The following is a 26,531-nucleotide window of genomic DNA, read 5'->3' as shown; positions in this document are numbered from 1 at the left end:
CCACGAGTCGGAATAAGAGCGCCTTTGTCGATCCAATCGAGTGGGTGGATTAGGAGCTTTTATCACTTCTTGTTCTCATTGCAGTGGACCATGAGCAGTATTGCCAGATGCCCTCGGCGCTGTTTTACTGAGTAAGAGGGTCACTTGATGTTAAACTGACAGGGCTAAACTGACACTGAGGGGCTGTGTGTGTGTGTGTGTGTGTGTGTGTAATTGATTAGAAATCACTTCTAACAAGCAGAATGCAGGGGTCAATTTCATTTGACGTGAAGGACATTTGTTCCTACAGTGGCTTTACTCTAAAGAACGCTAACATTCTGGCAAATGCAGGTCCCATGCATCATGATGATCCGGTAAAATGGGATCTGCTGGCAGCTTTGGGGGACCATTATTCTGTTATTCCTCACAGGATCAATACTGTCCTACTGAATCCCGCCTTTTCAGCTTCTCTACATGGAGCGTTCTTCATGTGTACTCATTATAGGTCCTAACGGAATTGTGTATGAATGCAGTTTTTTTATGTTTGCTTGTTTTATTATTAACTCTCACAGAGACCGATTCAAACATAAGAGCTCAGCAAACTAAAATAACCGAGGTAGCCTCAACAGAACTATGTATAGGTGTCGGTGCATCATGCTCACATGCTGGTATTTGTGCAGAGAAACAGAAGCATGCAGTACGGTAGCCGACTGTTCTTGACACATTTAAAGCCCAGTTTCAGAAAGTGTGCTTGTTCTTTTGTTTTACCAAAGGGCATTTTTCGGTTTGGAATGCATGTATTCTGAAAAGTTGTTTGTTTTTGTTCTACTTCACAATTAGAACTATGTGTGAACCAGAGAGACCTGTGTTGGCTTTGGAAAGGGTCCACAGCTAGAGGAGTAGAGGAACGTGACCAGGATGGGTTTGGGAAAGGGCTAGTGAGAGACACGGAGGCGGCAAACTGTACAAACGTGCACTTATTTACAGGGAAAATACATACAAGTAACCAAACATTCACACACAATACAGAGGCCTAACAAAGGGAAGGAGGTAGTAGGGGACAACTAACAAACAATTACACAGGCAATGAATTCTACACAGAGCAACCTAAGCAAACTACAATCACAACCACAGGGCGAGATCCCTAGCAGTCGTCCTGAACCCTGTCTGAGGTCTCCTTAAAACATCTCCAGCATCCAGTCACCACACAGGAGGCAGAGCCGGTATATCAGCAGCTCCTCCCACCAGGACAGCCTAAAAGAACACGTACAGAAAGCCAAGGGAATTAACAATTGGCTCAATGGGGTAGTCCTTCTCAGAACATTGGGGCTGGGTTCGAGAGATTCAACAGAGATTCAACTAGACTGTACATGGTTCTGGCAAGAAGAGTTCAGACTGCAGCACAGGGCTTTTAAGGTACCGTGAGAGTTGTAGGACATCCGGCTCACAATCTAAAAGAGAAAGTGTTTGTCACATGTGTTTGTCACATGATTGTCACATGTGATACACAGCAGCACAGCACACAGTGCACACAGTGAAATTTGTCCTCTGCATTTATCCCATCACCCTGAGTGAGCAGTGGGCAGCCATGACAGGCACCCAGGGAGCAGTGTGTGGGGACGGTGCTTATTGTAGTCACAGTCTACAGGCGTGGCCAAAAGGTTTTGGAATGACACAAATACTGATTTTCACAAAGTTTGCTGCTTTACTGTTTTTAGATATTTTTCAGTTGTTTCTGTTATGTACTGAAGTATAATTACAAGCAATTTATAAGTTTCAAATGCTTTTATTGACAGCTACAGGTTTATGCAAAACAATCAGTATTTGCAGTGTTGGCCCTTTTTTCAAGACCTCTGCAATTTACCCTGACATGCTGTCAATCAACTTCTGGGCCAAATCCTGCTGATGGCAACCCATCCCTTCATAATCAGTGCTTGGAGTTTGTCAGAATTTGTGGGTTTTGTTTGTCCACCCACCTCTCCAGGAGACAAGTTCTTAATTGATTCAAGATTCAAGATTGGTTTATTGTCAATACAACAGTATACACAGTATACCATGTATTAAAATAATGTTTCACACAGACCCCCCCATAGTGCAATCATAAAATAAAAAATATATATGTATATACACACTAAACTAAACTATACTAACTTAAAATACTGTACAGTATCTCTATAAGATAAAAGCAAAACTTATCGAACAGGATAACATCAACTTATTCAACTGGACAACATCATAGGATGCTTGTAAGTGGATATGTTGGGTATTTCAAACAGGACACACAAGACAAGACAAACATGTGCAAGATGTGCAGGAATGTGCAAAAAGAGCAGAGATGTGCAAAATGAGTTGAGATCAGCTGCATAAGGCTGAAAGTGTATGTTGTTGAGTGTATGAGTTTTTTTGGTGAGAGCATTGAGAGCTCTGACTGCTTGTGGGAAGAAGCTCCTGCAGTGTCTGGCGGTTACAGTTCTGATGCTGCAGAACCATCTGCCATATGGTAGGAGGGAGAACAGGGCATGTGAGGGGTGGTGAGAGTCATTATGTTTCAAGTTCGACAGATGAGGTGTTTCTCGTAGAGCTGGCAGATGGGTGGAAGTGGAACCCCAATGATGTGCTCTACTGTCTTCTCTATCTGCTGCTGGGCCTTCTGCTTAGCGGCAGTGCAGTTCCCGTCCCAGACAGTGATGTAGCAGCAGAGAACACTCTCAATGGTCCCAGTAGAATGATGTGAGGATGGTAGGAGGGAGGTTGGCCTTCTTCAGCTTCCTGAGGAAGTGCACATGTTGCTGGAATATCTTGATGATGGAGGTGGTGTTGAGGCTCCAGGAGAGGTCGTCTGTCATGTGCACACCCAAGAACTGCTGACAATCTCAACATCAGATCCATCGATGTGCAGTGGGGTGGGGGCAGTCAGTTTCTTCCTGAAATTGACAACCATCTCTTTGGTCTTGATGATATTGAGAGTCAGGTTGTTGCTCCGGCACCAATCCACCAGATGTTTTATCTCCTCTCTGTAGGCAGACTCATTGTTGTTGGTGATGAGCCACACTACTGTTGTGTTATCTGCAAACTTGATGATGTGGTTTGAACTGTACTGTGCAGCACAGTCATGTGTCAGACTTCAAGACTTTTATTGTCATTGTACAGTTACCTGACTACAAAGATGCAAGAAAACAAGATAAAAAAGAACAGTATAAAACACTACCTACACAGTATATAGGTACAAGAGACATGGGGGGTGCACCTAATATGATAAATAAGGTGGGAAGGGCTTTGGTCAGTAGAGACTTTAGTCTTTTGGTTTTGCACCTGATGGATCTGAACCTTTTACCAGAGGGCAGTATGTTGAATAGGTGGTGGTTAGGATGGAGGTGGTCTCTTATGATCGCCCTGGCTCTGGAGAGGCATCTAGAGCTGGCAATGGAGTCCAGGGAGTGGAGTGGGCAGCCGATCACCTTCTATGCTGTTCTAGTGACTCCAGAGGACCACTTTCTTGGTTTTCCTGGTGTTGAGGGTTAGGTCGTTGTAGTCACACCCTTTTGTCGGACACTGGACCTCATCTCTGTAGGCGGTGTCATCATCATCAGTGATCAACCCAACCAGGGTGGTGTCATCTGCGAATTTGGTAATAGTGTTGCAGATGTACAGCAGTGGGCTAAGCATGCATCCCTGTGGGGAACCTGTGCTCAGTTTGGGGACTTTAGAGGTGTTATTTCCTATAGACACAGACTGAGGCCTGTCTGTTAGGAAGTCCAAGATCTAACTGCAGAGTGGAGAGCTTATTCCCAGCTGGTCCAACTTCCTCTCCAGCTTCTGAGGGATGACTGTATTGAATGCTGAGCTGAAGTCAATAAACAGCATTCTGGTGTAAGTGTCTTTTTTGTCAAGGTGGGAGAGGGTTGTGTGGAGGACAGACGAGATTGCATCATCTGTGGAGTGGTTTGGCCATTAGGCGAACTGAAGTGGGTCCAGATTCTGTGGAAGGTGGGTCTTCATGTGCCTCAGAACCAGCCTCACAAAGCACTTCATAATGATGGGTGTGAGTGCTATGGGCCGGTAGTCATTGAGGCATGAAACAGTTGACTTCTTTGGCACTGGGATGATCTTGGTGGTTTTGAGGCAGGTAGGTACCACGGCTGAACTCAGCGATGTGTTGAAGATATCTGTGAAGATGTCTGCAAGCTGGTCAGCACACTCCTGTAGCACCCGACCAGGAATGTTGTCTGGTCCTGCTGCTTTCCGCGGGTTGAGTCTGCAGAGGGTCATCCTGACGTCTCCCGTGGAAAGACAGAGGACCTCGTTGTTGGGAGAGGGAGTTGTTGCTCCCTGATCTCTGCCTCAAACCGTGCAAAGAAGTTGCTCAGCTCATCTGGCAGGGAGGGGTCACTGCTGCAGGCCTGATGTGTTGGCTTGTGGTCTGGATCCCCTGCCACATGCACCGTGTGATATTTGTAGATGTGAAGTGGCTGTTGATTTTCTCTGTACAAGCTCGCTTTGCCTCCTTAATGACCTGTGACAGGTTGGCTCTGGTTGTAGAATAAGCCTCTTTGTCTTTGGACTTAAAGGCAGAGTCCCTGGTTTTCACCAGGTTGTGCAGCTTAGCAGAGAACCATGGTTTGTGGTTTGATGACGGTCTTGGAGATGGTGACATTGTCAACACACTTGCCGATGTAGCTGGTGACTGAGGTTGTGTACTCCTCCAAGTCCACAGAGTGGTCATAGGTGACTGCATCTCCCAGTCTGTGCAGCCAAAACAGTCCTGAAGAGCGGAGATGCCCCCTGAGCCATGTTCTCACCTCTCTGATGGCTGGTCTGAACTGCTTGATGATGGGTCTGTAGGCTGGGGTGAGAAGTATGGAGATGTGGTCTGATTGTCTGAGGTGGGGAAGGGGTGTAGCCTTGAATGCACACTGCATGTTTGTGTAAACAAGGTTTAACATGCTGTCCCATCGTGCTGCAAAGTTAGTATTCTGATGGAATTTTGGCAGTACAGATTTCAGGTTTGCCTTGTTGAAACGATGAAGAAGCCTTCTGGGTAGACTGTCTGCAGGTTGCTGATGATGTTGTAGAGTTCACTGATTGCACCACTAGCTTTAGCATTATTGCTAGCACTAGGCGGGATGTATACTGCAATGATGATCACAGCAGTGAACTCTCTCGGGATGTAGAACGGTATACATCTGACTGCTAAAACCTGTACGAGCTCCAAACGATTACAGCGGTTATAGGTGTAGACACACAGGCCACTGCCACATGTCTTGCCTGACGAGCAGGAATCTCTGTCAGCGTGGAAGCAGCTCAGCATGTCCAGCTGGATAGCGGAGTCTGCAATGCCATCATGCAGCTCAGTTTTGGTAAAGATAAGAACGCAGCAATGTCTTACCTCTTCCTGGGAGTCAAATTTATTGTCTATAGAGCGCACAATGGAGAGAAGCAGCGACGAAACTGTGGATTGGCCGTGGTTAGCTTTTAGCCTAGCATGGATCCCAGCTAGGTTGCCACGGTTCCATCTCCTTGCGCACCGCTTTTGGCGAACTTCCGGGCGGCCGGATGTTGCATCGGCGGCATCTCTCCAGCGTGTCACCATCAGGTTTGGTTAGATGGTGATTTCCAAGGTTGAAAAGTTTTAGGGGAGTTTTTTTCATGGTTCTGATGGTCATAACACAACACCAATCACAAATTTACATTTACAGCATTCATCAGACGCCCTTATCCAGAGCCACTTACAACTCGTAGTTTCCCCCTGGAGCAACTTAGGGTTAAGTGTCTTTGTCAGGGACACAATGGTAGTAAGTGGGATTCGAACCTGGGTCTTCTGGTTCATAGGCCAGTGTGTTACCCACTAGGCAACCAAGACTGGACTGGAAACATACAGTACAAGGAATTAAACCAAACTCAGCTTTGTAGAGCATTGTACTCTACTGGTTGTTCTGTAATGAATTTGTTGTATTCCATCTGGAATAGAAGGAGTTCCAAGTAAGTTTACATCTGAAAACTGAAGTTGTCATTTGTACGTGTCCGTCTAGATGCTGCCTTAATGAAGGAACTCTTTACAAGGTTGGTGTCAGCATGTAGTTTTAGCATCCTCTACTGCATCTTTGTCAGGAGCACTGAAAAACAAGTGGCTTCAGAAGTGTCATTGTGTCTTCATGAAATCTCCATAGTGTTGCTATCTTTACATGAAGTCTGCTAACGAAAGAGACAACAGTTTAAGCAGTACTTGCGTTTGTCCCAGTCTGGGGCAGTGGTGGCCTAGCAGGTAAGAACACGGACCCGTAATCAGAAGGTTGCTGGTTCGAATCCCAAACTGCCAAGGTGCCATTTAGCAAAGCACTGTCCCAACACACTGCTCCCTGGGCGCCTGTCATGGAGGACACAAAACAGAGGACACATTTTGTTGTGTGCACTGTGTGCTGTGCTCTGTTTCACAATGACAATCACTTTCACTTCACTGACTTAATGGGTTACTATAGCAATGAAAATATTAACAGGAAACCGTTTAAAAATGTGTTTTGGATTGTTTTGTTAATTGCATTCATTAAGAAATGATGAACAGTTGTGATTGGTCTGTGTTATAGTTACTGCATTTCACTGTACAGCCTTAGACCAACATGTACAAACGTGTAGTAGACCACTTGCACAATCATCCGATTGTGTACACGGGTACTGCTATTTCAGTAGGACGTTGTTTTTTCTGAGTCAGGGGAGGTTTGTGGTCATGCTTTCCACTGTCCGTTTGTGTGTACTTAGTGGTCAGAATTACATGTTTGAAAAAAGAAATTACAGAGTCCTTTTTAACAATTACAATGTAATATTTTCATATTTTCTATGCATTTACCAGGGGTACAACAGTAGTTGGTAAAATGCAGAACTGAACGGTCCAATATGCCTGGAAATGTGTTATAAAGTACGTTCTTGTTTGACACGCTCAGATGCTTTTCTTGATAAAAACAGTGGAGTTTCTAACTGAAATTTGGCCCAGCAGATCAAGTGCTGCTGTCACCTACCTGACTTGGACGCAACCTACTAATGTCACAAATCCATACCACCAAGGACAGATAACAATCAACAAAATAAATACCATAGCATAATATATTATTTACTCTAAGGCATATAGATGGAATAATAATAAATAGTACTTATTCATGAGCACATATAACATTTGCTTTTTCTGGTTCCAACCTTGACCTTGATTTTGGTTTTGCAATTCATCTTGAAATTAGTCCAGTGATTGGACATTAAATTGTGTGGAGGTCTTTCGGCCATTAGCGCTTATGGTTTGACAGGCTCTGATGCTCGCTGTGAAGAGTGCATGTTCATCTGTGGTCCTGGAACCGCGGATGTCACCGTAGCACCTGAGCCTGTAAAACTATAAGCACTATTGGGTGAAAGCCCTCCCTGCAAGTTAATGTCCAATCACCATTGTGCCTTCACCCACCTGCCCTATCTGCAAACCAGCAGAATAAGGGGAAGACAAGCACTCTCACGCAGATGCTGGGATTTTCATTGTATTAACTTCCGGAATTTCAACCTTACTATGTCCTGTTTAATAGCTATGTATGTTCAAACATGAAACAATATTGGTCACACATTCTTCACTGTTCTATTCAAAAGTGAAAGTGAAACACATGTGCAGCTCATTACAAGCTGCCCAGTGCATATAACTCAACTAAAGTAAATCACACAAGTGTAGGTTTATAGCCCCGCCTCACCACATGTTCATTAGAGTTTTTCTTTGTAAATAAATGTGTAAAATGTTTTTTCTGTCAATATGGGGTGCTGTGTGTACATTAATGATGAAAAAAATTAACTTTTTTGCAATTGGCTGGAATCTAACAATTTAAGGGGGTCCGAATACTTTCCGTACCCACTGTACTTATTTGAATAAATGACATTGGTTCCATATGAATCATTTGATTTGGGCTGTACAAATTCCTTTGCATGTTAATAAAGTTTGTTCAGCTTGAAGTAACAAATTAGTTTATTAAGTTGATTCAATGTATTTGGCATTGAATCCAAATGAAACATGTTTTATTAAATATTAAATATTTTTACATGATCAAATTTTCTTTTAACCCTTGTGTTTTTTTCCCATTTACTACAGACCTTTTGTCCTTCTGGTGACATTTTACCTGGTGTTATAAAGCACATGTGATGAAATACATTTTTTTTGTTTCACTCTTTTAGTGACCTTGTTTCCAGAATATTAACTTATATTTTACACTTTTTCTTCGAATTTGTGGTATTATCGACCATTTTTAAAAAATTTTCCCCCCATTATTGTTGCAAAAAAGCAAACATTATGAATTCTTTTCACAATGGTTATGATCAGAAGCACAAAAATTAGCAGAAAATCTGTGACTGGTATATGTTTAGTGGGGCAATGGTGGCCTTGTGGTTAAGGAAGCGCCCCCATAATCAGAAGGTTGCTGGTTCGAATCCTGAGCCGCCAAGGTGCCACTGAGGGGCCACTGATTAAAGCACCGTCCCCACACACTACCCACCCGTCATAGCTGCCCACTGCTCGCCAAGGGTGATGGGTTAAAAGCAGATGGCATATTTCATTTTTTTTTTTTTATTATTTTGTGCAGTGCACTTGTAAGTGTTAGATTTGTCTGAAATACTTTTTGAAAAAGAGGGTTTTCAACTGCTTCTTAAAGGTGGTAGTAGTCTCGGCTAGTCGAATGGAGCAGGGCAAGTTGTTCCACCATCCAAGGGACAACAAAGGATTGGATTGGATTGAGTATATTGGATTAAAAAAATATACTCAATTTGAGCAGGCTCCTCTTCATCACTCGATTCCTACTTGTTAGAATTAGAATACTTGTTGCTTTGAAGTGTTTGTGAGTTGTGTGTGGGAGTGGTAGTAGCCTAGTGGGTAACACGCTCGCCTATGAACCAGAAGACCCAGGTTCAAATACAACTTAATACCATTGTGTCCCTGAGCAAGACACTTAACCCTAACTTAATAAAGGCACATTACTTTTTTTTAGTGTAGCTTGTCTTAAAAGTGCATTTTACATCTGTTACAAACCACAGCAAAGCAAAAACTCTCTATCTACAAGAACATAACACATACATAAACACAAGAAAATTACCTGCACAAAATGTACTGAAACCACTGCCGAAAAACGGAATAATGGACCATATTCTGTGGGTTACCTTTACCGTCACATCTGTAGTATTTACCAATTCATTTATTTTATGAGAAAATTTATTATCAGTTTATGAGAAAGGTGATTGCAGTGCACATCATAATGGGCTCTTCGTTTTCTGAGTAATTTCCTTCCTCTAGTCTCGAATCTCTGCAGAGTTTTGAGAGTGTAATTCCTGGAGCAGTGCTTGCTACCCATCACAGGCGTGAAGCTCCTGAGGAGGCGTTGCATCTGATCCGTTGATGAATGATTTGGTCTCCACGCCTGGTGATCTCCTGTAGGATCCTGTCACTGCTGACAGTATTTACAAGCTGCTGAGTGCCTGTTGGTAGCTGTTGCGGATGATTTTTCTGTTCTGTTTAATTGTGGTGCTGAGTAGCATGTTAGTGTGGCATGATGTCTGTCTCCAGGAGCTGTGGAGTGCTGGGGTCTGTGACTTTCATCTGAATCGAAAACACCAGAGATTCAGTAGCATTACTTAAAAAGCTGCCACAATTTTGCCGCTGTAATGCTTTACTGCTCACACAATGTGTGTGTTTTTCTGTATATGTTTGTTTTGCAGTAACATTTTGCTAATTTGCTTGCGATTTGTTTGTATAGGTTCATTTGTTTCATATGGCCAAACGTTAAACATACCAGACCCATGGACTAGGGCCAAACCCACAGCTGTGAGATTTACTGGCCTTGTTGGCGGAGAGGGAGGTGTGTGTGTGTGTGTGTGTGTGAGGGAGTGTGTGCCTGTATATGTTGGGGGGAATAGTCATTGAAAACCAAAGTCAGCTGTTGGTGTGTCCACAGCTGCAGTGGATGTGAGGGGATGGAAAGTGGTCCTCCACAACATGTTTACGCTGAGCAGAGCGTAAATCCCATTGACGAGAGCTTCCACCAGTACTCACATTATAAAGCACATGTCCCGAAACGTGACGGGCACGTGAACTGTGGTGCCTTTCAGGTGGAGTGTGAAATTCGGGATGATGTTTTACTGTAAACTCGCCAGGATCCTGCTGTAAGACGCATCCCTGGCTCTTTTGCCCTGCCTGCACCTTCCATTGCTTTGAAGATGAGTCTCTCAGCAGCTAACAAGACTTCCTGTGCCATCTCCTATCAGATCAGAGGTGGTAAACTGTCAGCCGCAAGTCTGTTCTAACAAATGCAAACAACTGAAAGTGCAACACACACGCGCGTCTCTCCTGTGGCTTATGAGTGTGAAGGAGTATTTATGTTCTGTAGGGAGAGCCGTGCATTACCATTTTATTCGATTAATCAATCATTTTTTATTTGTAAAGCACTTTTTACAATGAACAATATGAATGACATTAGATCAGTGTGACGGTAACAAGGAAAAACTCCCTGAAAATGGAAGAACCAAGGCTTATCAAGGGGCATGACTCTGTTCATACAGTACATCCTTAAAGTATTCACAGTGCACAACATTTAGTTATGTTACAGCCTTATTCCAGAATGGATTAAATGCATGTTTTTACTTTTAGATGACATGTAAAAAGGTTTGGCAAATTTATTTTTATTATTGTTAAACTCAAGACATCACATTCACAGCCTCAAGTCTATTTGAATATGAAGCCACAAGCTTGGCACACCTATCCTTGGCTGGTTTGGCCCATTCCTTTTTGCAGCACCCCTCAAGCTCCATCAGGTTTAATGGGAAGCGTCGCTGCACAGCCATTTTAAGATATCTCCAGAAATGTTTGATCGGATTAAAGTCTGGGCTCTGGCTGACAACTCGCAGAGTTGTCCTGAATCCACTCTGGTATCTTGGCTGTGTGCTTAGACTCGTTGTCCTGCTGAAAGGTGAAACGTCGCCCTAGACTTTGTTCAAGAGCAGGTTCTGGAGCAGGTCTTCATCCAGCTTGCAGTCATCTTTCCCTCTATCCTGACTAGTCTCTTGGTTCTTGCAGTCAAACAACTTTGCTTCATTCTAGTGATGGTATTGACCTGGTGATGAATGGTGCCTTGTTTTCTCTACTGGTATTCACACCAAAAGAGTTTAATTTTTACCTTATCAGACCAGAGAATTTTGATTCTCATGGTCTGAGAGCCTTTCGGGTGCCTTTTTTGGCAAACTCCTGCTATGTGCCTTTTAATAAGAAGTGGCTTCTTATTAAATAATGCCTTATAGGTGGATTGCTGCAGAGATGGTTGTCCTTCTAGAAGGTCCTGCTCTGTCCATCAGGTTCTTGGTGACTAAGATCCAACGATCACTCATTTTAGGTGGCCGACCAGCTCTAGGAGTCCTGGTGGTTTTGAACGTATTCCACTTATGGATGATGGAGGCAACTGTGCTCACTGGGACCATCAAAGCAGCATTTTTTTTTTGTAAGCTCCCTCTTGACTCTCATGTCTTGGAGGTGTACAGACAATTCCTTTGACTTCATGCTTGGTTTGTGCTCTGACATGAACTGTCAACTGGGGTGTGTGCCTTTCCAAATCATGTCCTATCAATTGTTTTTTCCACAGTTGGTCTCCGATTAAGCTGCAGAAACATCTTAAGGATGATCAGGAGAAATAGGGGTCACCTGAGTTCAATTTAAGCTTCATGGCAAAGGCTGTGAATACTTATGTAAAAGACTTTCTCTTTTTTTATATTTAATAAATTTGTCAAAACCTCAATTGTCATTATGGAGTTTTTCGTGTGAAATTCTGAGGAAAAAATTAATTTAATCAATTTTGGAATACGGCTGTAACATAATACAATGTGGATAAAGAGTGAAGACTTTCCAGATGCTTTATATACACAGATAAAACATCACATTATAACCTAATATTCATTAGATGGTCTCCATAAGATCTCATCAAAGGTTTTCTTTTCCTCAAACCAATCCATAGTTTTTGTGGCAATGCACATCATCCTTTTTTCTGACACATCAGGGCCTATGTTGATAGTTGTGCAGCAAATAAATGTCTTTTTTTATCTCTCCTCCTCATATAGTCCATTATTCCATCCAGTTTAAATATTACACTCATCAGAAACACCAAAATCTTGATAATATTTCAATACACCATATTTCATTAGAAAAAAAACAGTACTTGTATTTTGAGTAAATTAAGTAATGTAATTAAACATTAGATTAAATGCAAATATCATCACTCATAACCAGACAGCCACAATTTTAAATATAACATATTATGTCATAGAAAATTTCATAGAAATTTACAGACTGAATAGAGCTTGATATGCAGCATGAAACTGTGGGTATCCAGGACTAATAGAAGCTTTATCAGGAATGTTTTTAACGGTTTTTAAAGTGGCTGGAGGTAAATCATATGCTGTATTTTGTCCTTTTGTTCATTCGATGTTTCAATTTGTTGTGTAATCATGTATGATGTATGATGTAGGGCTGCCACTATTGAATATTTTTTGTTTTCGAGTACTCGGATAAATCATACGTTTGTGTTTTTAAACAACTATATCAATAGTGCGTTATGCAACATGAAAGGCTTGTTAAAATGAGAAGCCAGTTTGCTGTTATTCTTTTTATTCAAACTCAACACTTTTATTAGATCAAAGCTTAAACCTATGGCTTATACTCTCCAGGACTAAGCCCATTTAATCTACCTTTCTGTGAAACATTTATGTACATAAATGTGAAATACCACTTTACAAGTGGTACGAAAGTACAAAATAGTAAAAGGAAAATATAAATAAACAATTCAATATTATTACTAATCATCCAACTTAAAGAGTTCAGTTTCCAACTGTATCATTTCCAATGCCAATAAGCAACAAAATTATATTTAAATAATATTATTCAGCTTGCCCAAACTCGTGAAATTCAGGCTCAGACTCTTGATGCTCAACTGTAGTAATCTTCATAACCTCCCTGTTAAGTTAAATAAAAGCATGCCCACACTTAAATCTGATTGGCTTATTTTGCGAAGCATTTGGGCTACTGTTAGTCTATGGAATCTGAAACACATGCTCCACAAATACACAAGACTCATTTATTCTCGTGAAAATTTGATGCCGAAGTTCAACCAAATTTCTTGACCATCTCATGATTGCTCTCTTGGTCAGGACAGAACCTTAATTCTGTGATATGTTAACCAAATGGACACAGGCTTTAGATGTCCTCCTGGTGGATTGCCATCTACCTCAGTAGAGTTACATGGAGGAAATACAGCACCACAAAAAAGTTTCTTTTGAGTTTAAAAAGATTAATGTACAGTTGTTTGTGTTGAAGGTGCTTTTTTCTTGAATGAAAAAATCTATTTCCTTTGGGATTAATCAAGTTTTCTGATTCTGATGGGCTTGGACCTTGGTAGTTCCTGAGCTGTTCCTGAACATCCTAATAAATTTCCTCTCAACTGAGGGTGACAGTTGGGTCCAGATTAGGGCCATGTGACATAAAGGCCATTGAGACATACTGTATGTGATTTTGGGCTATGTAAGAAATAAATGTTGTTGTTCAAATCCCCCAATAAATTATGTACAGTTGATGAACTGATGATCTTGGACTCTCAGTTGTAAAACAATTGCTCCAAAAACTTTTCTGATTTTTTTTCTCCTTTTGACTTTTTCCTGGAATTCTTATTAATTTTAGAAAATCCAAAATGAATTTAAACTTGTGCACCAAATTCTTGTGCATGCGTTTGGAGTGGAAAAAGAACAGTTCAAAGGAATCATTGAATGCCCAAAATGACAATGACTTTGGGCGTATATTTAATCTTTCGACTACTGTGTGATGGCACACTACTCTTCAGTTTGAGCTAATCTTTACGTAAACCTGTGGACGTTGCTTATGCAAATGGTATAGAGGTGCCAGCTGGTTGCATAGAAAGGATCAGCCTGCCTATTCCCAGCTTATGTGTATTCTGCTGAGTTTAAAAAAATGATGCAGGCGGTCTGCATGCTTTCATATTTACATAGCTTCTGCATTGCCATCAGAGCGTAGGCTTGTGTTGTCATAAATTATTGCCTATTCAAAACAACTTCCTTATTTCTGCCCGCAGGGACAAACTGGAGTAGTTTGTATACCCCAAGAATCTGCATGCTCCCATGCTGATGTTAATTTTACATGGTCAACAGGTTAATATTTTCTCCAGGGACATTAACAACGGACATTAAAATGGTGGACGTGTACGTGCACGACTCCAGACCTGCTATTTGCTCTGCTGCAGTTAAATTAAAGGCTTGTCCGCTTTTCCCAGTCTAATAAATTATAGACTATTTAGAGCAGGTCTCCAGTCACCTATCCAGGAAACAGAGATGGAGCGACAGAATTAAATCTGATACTTGTGATGGAGCCTTTACTAGGATATTCAAGGAAGGTCATTTGTCTTCAACATTTTTTCAATGTACCAGGTTGGAACTCACAAGACAGTTTTTCCCTTCGTCTGCAATAATATCAGTGGTATGCAAATGTAGGATGTGTCCCCATGCATTTGTATTTTGACATTTGCAATTGACCTCAGCTAACCTAAAATGGTTAAATTTCATGCTTGATTCTATAGTGCAGTTTTATTTTAAAACAATAATATATGACCCAGTTTAGGTCCAGGAATTTCATATTCATAACATGGTTGGGATATTTTTCCATTTTTCATAAGATCAGATGATCAAAAAGAGATATGTGTGTGTGTGCCTGTATCGAAAACACATATGTATTTAGTCACAATATATAGTAATAAATATGCTATTAAGTGACCTTGACTGTTGTGGGTGTAATTTATGGTTGAAGCGTAGAATCGTCTTCACCACTTACGTGGAATCATCTTCACCACTATTTTTTAATGTGCAGACATACAAAGAGACCAGAGTGCGGCGATTATGTGAGGAGGTGTTAAATGTGAGTGTGAGAGCCTCTCCGGGCAGCGGGGCTGTGGTCTCCTATCTAACACGCGCAGCTCAGCGTACCTCTTTTTTTTTTTGGGTGAAATATCAGCGTGCAGATGGTCAGTGTCTGCATGTGTCGTGATGGCGCCTCGATGGGAGTGGACTTTCCACACGACTCGCTTGCTGCACTTACACCCCGGTTAGCATGCGCCTCTAATGAGGTCGGACACATGCCGGTGTTGCTGCTTCCTGTCAGCCCTTTTAAATGACAGTCAGTTGGTAACCTTTGTGTTGCCGAAGCGACAGAGGTCGGCGCATGACAGTGAGTGGTGTGTGACAGCTTCGCAGAAGTGCTCTTTGTGCCCGTGTGCGTAAAGGTCAGTGTTACCTTAGCTGTGTAACCGTACACCCTCTTCTAAATCATTCAGTCATTCATTTTTTATCTCAGAGAGCAGGTTAAGCTGGAAATTGTGTTGAAATAAATTCTACTATGAGTGAAGATGTAAAGCGTCGTGGAACTGAGCCGCTCACATGCCTCAGTGCCTGTGAAATGTCAGTGTGCTCGCTCGTTCCTTCATTAATCAGCCATTTCGGCTGATCGCACCAGTAAGGGCATCGTGAAGGCTCTGCAGATCACGGCTTCAGGTGCGGACTTTAATAAATGAGTCTGCTTGAGGCCTGTCGGTCGTGATCACCGCTCTCTCGTTAAGATGCTTCATAGGCGAAGAGCCGTGGTCACACAAATTCACTGTTCCTTTGAGAGTGTACCTTCTGATGTGATTGTCTTCATAGAGGTTTGAAATGTTTTGACCCAGAGCTGTTTTAGATTATTTGAAATCAGCTAAGAAAAGGTGATTATTATATCTGTATCCATCTAATTATTCTCATGGACAGTGGTGTAGTGTAGCGTGGGATGATATTTTTATGAGATCGCTACAAAAACACAGCCATGTGTAACCTACTCGTTTTTACCATTGACAGTAACATCCTGTTCATGGAAATATAAAGTCACACTTTATTGCTAATTCAGCAGAAGAATAAGTCATAATATTTAGTGGGGTTTTTTTTACTGGGATTTGTTTGCTGGGTCAGAGAAATTTAATGTGTTAAATGAGCATTTTTATTGTTTTTCTGGGCATCAGTAGATATTTCGAAGGTGTGTAAAGTATTTATTGAATTCAGCCTAGTCTGGAAACTGTGTGTAGGTATGTTTGGTTTTTTCGAGGTGTTGTTTGCAAGGTCCTTCAAAAACGACATTGCACCGTCTGCCGTGCACAGCTATTTAATTCTTGAAAGCATCATTATTACACAAATTACAGCAAATTACATTTAATATCCTATCAAAAATGTGGCAAACACACAAAAATATGTGGCTAAACTCTAAATTTGAGGAAATTATTTGCGTGATGACTTTCCATTAGGCTTTCCATTCAAGTTTTTACTGGGGAACCATCACCTTGACATCACCCCCGTATGCTGTATGATTGATTTGGCGAAAGCGTTCCTGTTGATGCCGAACCAGTGAGCTGACTACGTTGTTTCACACTCAAACTTTTGTTGTAGTCAACATGAAAACAGAATCTATTCGTAATCACCCACCACCAATGCAGAATAGGGACACGTGTGACGCCAGCGGTAATCCCGCCTTTGTTGGTGCCGGTCTGCTCGTGGCCCACAGCAAAGCTGGAGGTTCGGGAGATCCGACGTTTTCTTGATGTCGTCAATTAGAACATCACCTGAACATGTGACGTCAACCGAACAAATAAACCACCGAACGAAACGCTATTCGTGGTTCTGAAATGGGGCGGCGCTCTAGCAGACCCCCCTCCCGACAAAGTAGCTCCCCGGGACCCCGGTTTATGGACTGATTGGTGGTCGGTTGAGACGTCACGTGCGCCCGGTACAACGATGCGCTTTTGACTTGTGTCCGTTCGTTGTTTTGGGGGCTGGACCCGACCCGACAACTCGTGTCGTCATCGCGCTGAACTTTGGGGTCACCGTCAGCTCGGGCTCCATCATTCTGTCGCTTGGCGAAAGTTTAAGGTGGGACCGGCGGATTACGTAAGAGCAGCGGCGCGGACACGGCCGGGGAGGAGGAAGCCGCGCGGAGAGACGGAGTCCTGCGTTCGAGGCGCTACTTGGGAAGTAGGTCACCGTTTTACCGGGGCTCCGCGGCCGCGGGGGTCCGCGGCGTTCATCGCGCTTCGCTCGTCGGCATCCTGCCGCCCCTGCTGCGGGCGGAGGCGCGTGCGCGTTCCCAGCCGCGCCGGGGCTCGTTTCACGCGACGGCTTTTCAGGTACACGACAGAAAGAACCGCACGTTTTCCGTGTTTTCCTCCCCCGTGGCTTTATCCAGTGTGCGCGCGGTTGCCTGCGTGGTGTGTGTGTGTCGGTAATGTCGAAATGGCCACAGCCGATCGTCGTTTGGGATACGTTGTGGATGGCCGCGGCTCGAGGCACGCGACGGCTCATCTTTCGCCGCGTTGGTTCGCCAATTTGGCGCTGATGGTCGCACCGTGGGCTGCCTGACGACCACCAGCCTCACTTCAGCCACTTCGGGTCGACGCGTCGCCCACAACGTCCACTTTTCCTGACCCGCAGCCGCGAGCTGCGGCGTGGGCGGATGATTGGAGTTAAATTGGTGTAATTTAACTGGGGTGGAGGGTGCTGCGAGTTGCGAGTGTGTTCAGGATCTGCCGTAACGCACCCCCCCATACACACACACACACACTGCACCTAACAGCCGGCTTAATTTCTACATCTGTCGTGGACTGCTTCTGTGTGTGTTGCTCTTTAAGGTCGGTGTCAGAAAAGCACCGGATTCAGCCAGGCCAGGTAGATCCTTTTTAGTTTCATCTTCAGCGGCTGCACCAACAGGTTTTACATGGAATCTGTTTGTCTGAGGAAATATAGAAAGAAACTAGATTGCTGGAGGATTTGTAGAGCAAATCTTCTTCTTCTACAGAGTTTCTTTTTTGCCCATGTTGTGTTTTCCTTCAGAATACTCAGCAGATACTGCAATTTATAATGTTTTATTTTTTAACTAATCAGCACAATATGCAGAGATCATCATCTCAACAGTTCTGGTTCAGCAGCATTTTTGTGCGGTCTTGTTAAGAATAAAGCTGGTTCCTTCCCTTGCCACTTACTTTTCTCAGTGTCTTGACCCCATGGTCATGGTACAGGGAAGCCAAAGTAAAATGTCAGGTCGCATATAAAGCCACATATCTATAAAACAGAGGTTCTCCACAGAGCTCCAGATTGGAAAAATAATGGCGGATGTTCCCTGAAATATGCCTGCGCTTTATGAAGTGCAATTGGTCAGCTGACCTGTTTTCATGACTGTGGCCTGTCCGTTCACAGCCATTTGCTGTGCATCATGGGCATCATCCGGGTGCACTTCCTTCCATAGCAACCAAGTCATATCACATTTTTTGCCCAGGTTGTGGAGGTTCTCACGAAGCTAATAACCCTGATGCATTTACAGCACTGATGCATTTCTGCACATAGGTTAAATCTGATAGAGCTGAGCATCATCCACTCTTGCAAGAGCATTTGCCGACGCCAACCAGGGCTGCATTCTCTCAGGGCACCGGGTCCGTTTACAGAGCAGGAAACGGAGGTTCAATAGGACATAGTCTGCTGGAGAGGCAAAATTAACCCAGGAATCAGAGTTGTGTGTACTCAAGACAAATTATAGTTCATTAACTATAATTCTTGAAAGCTGGAAAAGTCTGTAGTCTATGTAGAAAAATCAGTAATTTGTGATTATGATTTGTTCTTAAGCAATACTTTGGTTTCTAGATGCTGAAGTGGTCTGCCATTAGGGTGGACTGGCCCTGGCACCATCATTCCTTTTTTTCTTACCTAAATGATTAAAATACAGACTTCTTCATTTATTCCAGGTTATGGAAAGAGACAAATGCCCTGGTCAAGGATCAGAGTTAGAAGTGTTTACAGAGAATGGGGTATTTTTAGAGTGGCGAGTGTCTTCTTTCCACTGATGCGTCAGGTGGTGTAATTATCAGGCTGAGGATGTCATTGTGGTGCCACTTAAGGTGCCATTTTCATGTGATGGGGGACCCTTGTGAAACCAAGCATCACAGTTTGCCTAATTTTATGTTACGTATCTCATTATGTTATGAAATGCGTCTCTTCATTACATAACCCAGTTATTACAGACACGTCATCAAACTGTTTACATTACTATTTATTAGAGTACTACACATCTCCATTTTGGCCAAGCAATGTAGAAACTGTCACTATATGTCATAATCTCTGTAGTGTAGAATATCTTCCCCTCCAGCAGCAGTGAATAGGAATGAATGGTTATCTTGCTTCATCAGGACAATGAGTAAGTGTTCACCCTTGCAAAAGACCCAGGTCATACACATCAATAGGAAGATGAAGGGAAAAGGTCAGCTATATTGGCAGATTTCTTAGAATTGAAATGCTTCTCACCTGTGCTCCTGATGGAATTTTCTGCGGAGAAAGGTTTACCTGCTAATTAGCTAATTAGACACAATCAGGGCTTGACGGGCTGATGAATCAGCTTTCCTCTTATTACATTGGTGCTTACACAGCTCCACCAGAGCATGTCAGGCAAAATGAGAAAGTGTGGCAGAGACTCACGGGGTTTGTAAGGGAAGAGGGTGTCTCCAGTGCTCTCATGACAAGCTGGTCATTTTGTATTTACAGTGCAGCGTGATGTGTGTCCTCAGCTATTTTACTGTAAGCCGCTCGCTATTGCAGTTGACTGTATGGCCTGCAGGAACCAGCGAGTGTTCTGCTTGTGTCATGTTCATTGTGATTAAATCAGTCTCTAAATATTTTGGGAGGCTTCACGTGATCTTTTCTCTGTGGTTGCATCATTAGTCACTTTGCAAGTAGCTAATTGAAGTAAAAGGTTACTCTAAGTTAATGAATGTATTTGATTTGTTTAACAGTGCACAATAATTTGTATAGTCATGCCTAGAAACTACTTTCTTTCTATTGCGTGAATTCTCCTCCATGCAGTATTATGCCTTTGGGAGGGGGAAAGCTCCTGTTTTACCTTGATGTAAACATAAACTGTGTGAAAGTGTAATACATATAGTCGCTGTTAATAATCATGGCCACATCAAGAACATGCCTGTACTTGCCTGTACAATGTTTCATTGTGCCAGTTACCGGTTTGCAGTGTTGAAGGTCTACCTGTGAATTTGAAATATCAATGAATGATTTTGCCTGATCTGCAAAATGTCAACCAAAATAGTGAATGAGAAGGCAACTGAGAAGAAAGGGAGACGCTGTAAAGTTGACCACATGTATAAGTAGAATGTCTAAGAGCTGTCAATGATCACTATGGCTTCCTCTTTTACATTTTCTGTTGTTGTTGACAAGGATCATTATATAAAATGACTGGACTGGTTGAGCATCTTCTTGTCTCTCAAGATGCAGACATTAAGATATTTTTTTATTTATGCAAATCCAGCAAGCATAATGTGATATTAACAAATGTTCTTTGAATTGTAAACTGCTTATGACTTTGCCATAACTTTATATTAAACGACAACAAGGCACAACAAGTACTACATACATGTTTCACTTGTTCATAGTTCTGAGCACTAGTTACTATACTAGTAACTTTATCTACCTAAATCTCACTAAATCTTTCTCTAACTAATGTAACTAAAGTAACATTTTGACATTTTTATCAAAATGTCCCATGCATCATGGAGAGAATTGTACTCAGTGTGTTATCAATTTTCCAATGTTTCAAACATTTTAAATAGTTTTTGACGTTTACATTGTAAAGTGTAACCTTTTCTCAGTTAGAATTATTAGAGCAGCCCTAAATTACACAAAACATATTTTCAGGCATTTTTGCACCTTTGCAGTCCTCATTGTAACGGGGGTGTGTATACTTTTTACCCTCACTACATACAGGTGATGTAGATTTAGCACAATCTAGAACTTCCTAAGTATTTGACCAGCCTCTGTACTGTTTTAAATGTGTCTTTGTTAGTCATACTTTATCAATAGACATTCCCTATTTCTTGCATTAATCATATTTCATATCTCTACAGGATCTGCATGGATACCTGTGATGATCCATTCTCGTCAGAGACACTTTATGTGCACTAACTAGTGTCTCACTTGGGACCAGCTGGGTCTTCATACATATGCTGAAGCCATGGGCAAAGTATGGCACAAGCGCCCCCTGCAAGAGCATAAGCCCAGGAAAGCCAGGCGGGCAGGGAAAAATGCTGAAAGCAAGTATCTGAGTGCCAAGCAGAACCGGAAGCTATACCCTCTCAGGTGCAGGCAAGGCATGGGTGAGGTGGGTACACGGAACTGCTGTGTTTTATTGACGCGCCTGGAAGAGGGCGAGCCTGAATCAAGCCTCACTGACCTCAAGAGGAGTAGGAAGGACAATCTGCAGGCCACAAAGCCAAAAGGAAAGGTGAAGACTAAGTGCTGCAAATGCCACAAGAAAGACTGCACAAGATGCAAACAGACGAGGCAGCTGAAATGCAAAGCGATGCCAGAAGCACCTGCATCACAATTGCAAGACCACACCCTGGAGCCCCGCAAGAGAAGACTAGCCTCCCTCAACGCCGAGGCCGTCAATAGCCTGCTGTTTGACAGAGAAGAAAAGAAACCACAGCATTCTCTCAAAGTGGAAGGTGTTCAGTCTAAGGACCAAGTGAAGGAACCAAGCACCTCAAAGAAAGGCACTGAAACCAAAAAGAGGTGTGCTGAAACCGAGGTTCGTGGCAGCCAGAAAAAGCACAATAAGTGTGACGTGGAGGGTGCGGGGCAGGTCTGTCTGGACAGCCCGACACCTCGTCGCCTTGCGGGGCTCAATGCAGCCGCTCTGCTGAAATTAACTAGCGCATCCTCAGGAGCCAAGCGCCGCAGCAAGACTGACTGCAAGCCGGCCGGTGGGACGGCACGAAGCAAACAACCGCACCAACATCCGCACAAGCACCTCCCCAAATCACAGCAGCAGCCCCAGCCTCGGGCGCAGCAGCACGTGCTTCAGAGGTGCTGCAGCCTGTGCAAAAAAGAAACCTACCATCGGGAGGCAATTTGGGAAGGGACTACAGCACCCCATGGCTTCCTCAGGCCAGGGTACCAGTGCCAGTCCATCATGGGCTACCCACTGAAGCCAGTCAAAGAGGAGAAGACTGAGGCCGAGGTGAATCCTTACTTCTGCTGTTCCCAGGACAGGTCTGTGGAGTACTGCCACAGGCTGGCACTCTTCCTGGACCAGAAGCCCTACACTGAGACGGACGAAAGTTCCCTGCCTTCCATCAAAGGGTTCCTCCCAACCCCTCACACCCTGCCCCATCCAGCCCTGTCCATTGGACCTCACCCATATCCCTGCTACCCCGGCTACTATGTCCACATTGCCCACCATGGAGCATCATCACCCCCACTCAGCACCAGCCCAGTACCCTACCGTCCCTCTTCTGTCACCCCCATCACACTATGTCCCAGCAGGGTCCAGAGACCCAAACTCCGGCCTCCCAACATCTCCCACCCATCAGGAATTCCACACCAGGCCTTCTGCAGCTCGATGGGCTCTTGTTATGGAGGTGAGCCCTGCCGAATTGGGGACTGCGCGTACAGGACCGTGCCACCTATCCAGAGCCGAGGCTGCTCCTTCAGCACTGAGTGCTCCAGCTGTAGCCGCAAGATCAAGATGGGTAAGACGCATGCTGCAAATTGGATTTGAAAATGTTGTGGCCAGATAGCATGTTTAGTTCCTTTTATTGAATTAGATCAGTGGGCTGGAGACTTTGCTCTTGGGAGAAGTGGTCCCTCCGAGGGCTGAATGAAAGAAAAAGGCAGCTTGTACTATGGTTAGAAGCATGTCCAGGAACAAAATTGTAATTGCTGCCTGTTCATTCTGGTATTTAATGATTTTAATAATGATTATATTTGCAGTCATCAGGCATGTTATTAGCTGGGCTCAATGTTAGGTGTTTACTGGGGAAGTTTTTGCCTTCTCTGAGGCGCTTTCTCCTCTGTGTGTTCATCCTGCTGTCCCACATGTCTATGACTCAACAGTCCTGCCTTGTCAGCACCAGGCCATTCCTGCTTCTCAACACAAACACATGCATAAGCACAGCACTCCCTGCCAACCAATCACTAGGCTCCCAATCACCAGAACTTTCCGGAAGCATTCCTCTTTACAGTCGACCCCCCCTGTTTCCCTTAAATACATAGAGGCTTTCCAAGGAAGAGTAACCAGTTTTGCAGCGATCACAGGAGTCCTGGGTTCAGGTTGATGGTAAACGGCTTTTAAACCTCTGCACTGCTGGGGGATTTGTGTCAGTAATAACCAGAGGTGGAGTTTGCCAGTGGGGGTGTGTTTTTTTTTTTTTGTTTTTTTTTTGGCAGGGTGACCCCTTACTAGGAGCGTCTGTTGTAGTGCAACAGCAGCCACCTCCTCTTAAAGGCTTCTATTTTACTCGAGGCATGAATGCTGGCACCTCGCAGCTCCTCACCACAGATACAGGCACAGCCTCAGACATCCCATATCATGCAGTTGTTATTAGTGAGGAATTCCAGAATCTTGCATAGAGTCGAGCAGATGCCCCTTTACACTGCCGCTAAGAGGGTGATTGTCATTTTGCATTGTGGCAATCCTCAGCTGATATAAATCCGACCTTGCTTTGTTACCAAAATGTGCAATTACTGCTCAGCTGCCTCGCAGATGAACTCTTCCCTCAGGCCCCACAAGCTTCTTTGACTGGCGAATGGGGTCACTTCTGTTTCGGGGGGAAATTGATCCATAGCTCATTTGTTCTGTGCCTTTCGCTGTGTGCCACTGCGAGCAACCGTGACCTCATAAACTGTCTTGATTACGGGAAGTGTGAGGGGTCTCAGAGCCAAAAGATCTTGAGCAGCAGTTCCCATCAAGATGTCTCAGAGGTTAAAGACATTTGCTGTTTTCCTAGCTGTTGAAAAATATGACAAGGTGTCTGGATGTGTGGGAAAGTATGATAAGAAAATATATATTTTTTTGACAGACCCTGTGCGTGCGGGCATGCGCTTTAACCTCGTAATTCCAGAGCAATCCTGATCTCGCTCTCCTTCTCCCTCTTTCTTTTTTTTTTCTCTCTTTGTCTCTCTGACTAGAATCATCGCTGGCTGTAATAGAGCTGTCATACTTGCAGCTCCTTTTGAGCTTGACTGTAATCTCTCCCTTCTATTTAACCGCTGATAAAACCGTGACCCCACTGGTCTTTAGTGCCAGCTGACCACTAGTACAAAGAAGCAGCAGGCTTGGTTTTCATCCCGATGTTAATACCCCTGCCATTACTTCCTGTGTACACAAGCGCGGATTGGAACACACGGTCTGTGTGTTTGCATGATATTGTGGAAGAGGCCTTCATGAGAATCTGTAGGTAAAGGCTAGATGGCTTCTCAGAGACATTTTGAGTAGGCGTGGGTTGTACACTGTGTGAATTACACTACAGTGTTAACATCATGAGAATACAATAGCCTGTTTTGTTTAAAAAAAAGAAAAATTTAATTAATGCAATTTCACAGCTTGCTTTTCTTTACTTCCTGTGTGGGATCTAACCTATAACACTGATGCAAAGGTCTTCCTAGTCAGAGACTGCCCCTACAATAAAATGGAGACAGACACTGAAAGAGATTAAGGGCCAATTCATATACACCATACAAAAAGATTTTTTTTTTTTATTACAGTAAATTGCACAACTCTAGTTGTCACAGAATATGGCTTGTTTATACTTTACATTTGATCAAGTATGTTTTTTTGATATGTTAAGGCACTGTGAGAAGTGATTGACAGGTGCTCTTTTCCTACTCCCACAGAGGACTGCCCCTATTCACTGGAGGACCACAGCACCTCTATTCCAGTTTCACCCTCCCTACCGCTCTCTGTGTGCCCCATGCCCAGCATGGCCCCCTCCACCCAGGCTGTACCACGCCTCCAGACACCCCTGTCCAACTCTGGCCCATCACAAGGACAACTGCGGGTGGCACGTGAATGTCCCCAGAGTGCCAAGCGCCCCAGTGGCTCCCGCTCTCGTGCGAGAAACCCCCTATCCATGTGCCCCCACATCAAGGATGATCAGCTGGGCCTGGGCAGAGCCAGTGGGGTAGGCAACAAGCAGCAGAAGGTTCTGCGTCGCCGGGCAACTAACGGCTGGCTTCCTGTTGGTGTGCCCACTGAGAGGGAGGTGTTCGTTGTGGTACGTTCTCCAAGCGCCTGCCGATTTGGGCATGTTCCCGGAGATGGGGCACTTCATGGTGACATCCTGTTTGTGTTTAATGGAGGCTTTCAAAGAATCTGGCTCATAAGTCACAGTATTTAGAATCTTTCTTCCCCTGCCCAAATTGAATCAGTTTCCAGTGAAGAACTCATTTACTCCGATTAGAGCCCTACTTGCAAAGAAATCTTCGTAAAAAGCTAATATGAATAGAGGCATGCAGAAAATTAATAGAGGCATACCAAAATGAAATTAATCATGGCAGGAAAGAAGCTTTTGGGAATTACTCAGCCTTGGTGCAAACCTCACTTGGTGTTCTGTAACACAGAGTGTAACACCTCAAATTTTGTGTTCTGTAAGATGTAATGTAACACACATACAGCGCATCCAGAAAGTATTCACTGTGCATAATTTTTTACACATTTTGTTATGTTACAGCCTTATTCCAAAAAGGATTTGTTTTTTTCCCCTCAGAATTCACAACACCCCATAATGACAACGTGAAAAAAGTTTAGGTTTTGGCAAATGTATTCAAAACAGAAAAACTGAGAATGCCCATGTACATAAATGTTCACAGCCTTTGCCATAAAGCTCAAAATTGTTTGCCCTGATCATCCTTGAGATGTTTCTGCAGCTTAATTGGAGTCCACCTGTGAAAAAATACAGTTGATAAGATGTGATAGGCACACACCTGTATATATAAGAGGGCCTACAGTTATAGTAAAGTGAAATGATTGTCATTGTGATACACAGCACATGGTGCACACAACGAAATGTGTCCTCTGCTTTTAACCCATCACTCTTAGTGAGCAGTGGGCAGCATGTGACCAGGGAGCAGTGTGCTTTGCTCAGTGGCTCCTCAGTGGCTGCTGGGGCCACTGATTCAAACCGGCAACCTTCTGATTACGATGCTGCTTCCTTAACCTCTAGGCCACCACTGCCCCACTGCCCCAGTTGACAGTTCATGTAAGCACAAAAACCAAGCATGAAGTTAAAGGATTTGTCTGTAGACAATGTGATTTCGAAGTAAAAAATGTTTTTTAATAATTTTGCGAAACTAGTAAAGTTATCAACTTTTTTCACGTCATTATGGGGTGTTGTGTGTAAAAGGAAAAAAGTGCATTTAATCCATTCTGGAATAAGGCTGTAACATGCTTTTATTTTCCAGATGCTCTGTACATTCAGTGTTATACTATGTGGATGCCTCTAGTTAATTTTCTGTACTAGCATTCCCAGTGGGATTTGAATGTCAGCTCTTAGCATTGTTGTTGCGGCTAATCTCTCTGTGCTTTATTATGCAACAGTTTGAAATGTGTACTTGGTCTTCCCATACATGTCCTCGCTAATTTTGAAATGGAAAGATCTACA

General features: G+C 43.4%; 1 protein-coding gene across 2 annotated transcripts in view; it reads left to right on the top strand.

The window, feature by feature from the left end:
- bahd1 (bromo adjacent homology domain containing 1) overlaps positions 1 to 26,531 on the top strand; it is a 34,245-nt gene that overhangs the window by 546 nt on the left and 7,168 nt on the right. The window contains exons 1-3 of one of the 2 annotated variants that reach the window (XM_028999374.1): positions 16,978 to 17,073; positions 20,997 to 22,622; positions 24,766 to 25,145. In XM_028999374.1, the coding sequence (XP_028855207.1) occupies positions 21,104 to 22,622; positions 24,766 to 25,145 (1,899 nt within the window). In that variant the 5' untranslated portion in view covers positions 16,978 to 17,073; positions 20,997 to 21,103. Of the gene's footprint in view, positions 1 to 16,977; positions 17,074 to 20,996; positions 22,623 to 24,765; positions 25,146 to 26,531 lie in introns of those variants that run through there. The other variant, XM_028999383.1, reaches the window with a different exon arrangement.

The sequence above is a fragment of the Denticeps clupeoides genome, chromosome 1, assembly GCF_900700375.1.
Source record: "Denticeps clupeoides chromosome 1, fDenClu1.1, whole genome shotgun sequence".
NCBI lineage: Eukaryota > Metazoa > Chordata > Actinopteri > Clupeiformes > Denticipitidae > Denticeps > Denticeps clupeoides.
Note: the sequence above shows the minus strand (reverse complement) of the source record. Positions and strands in the feature narration are given on the sequence as shown.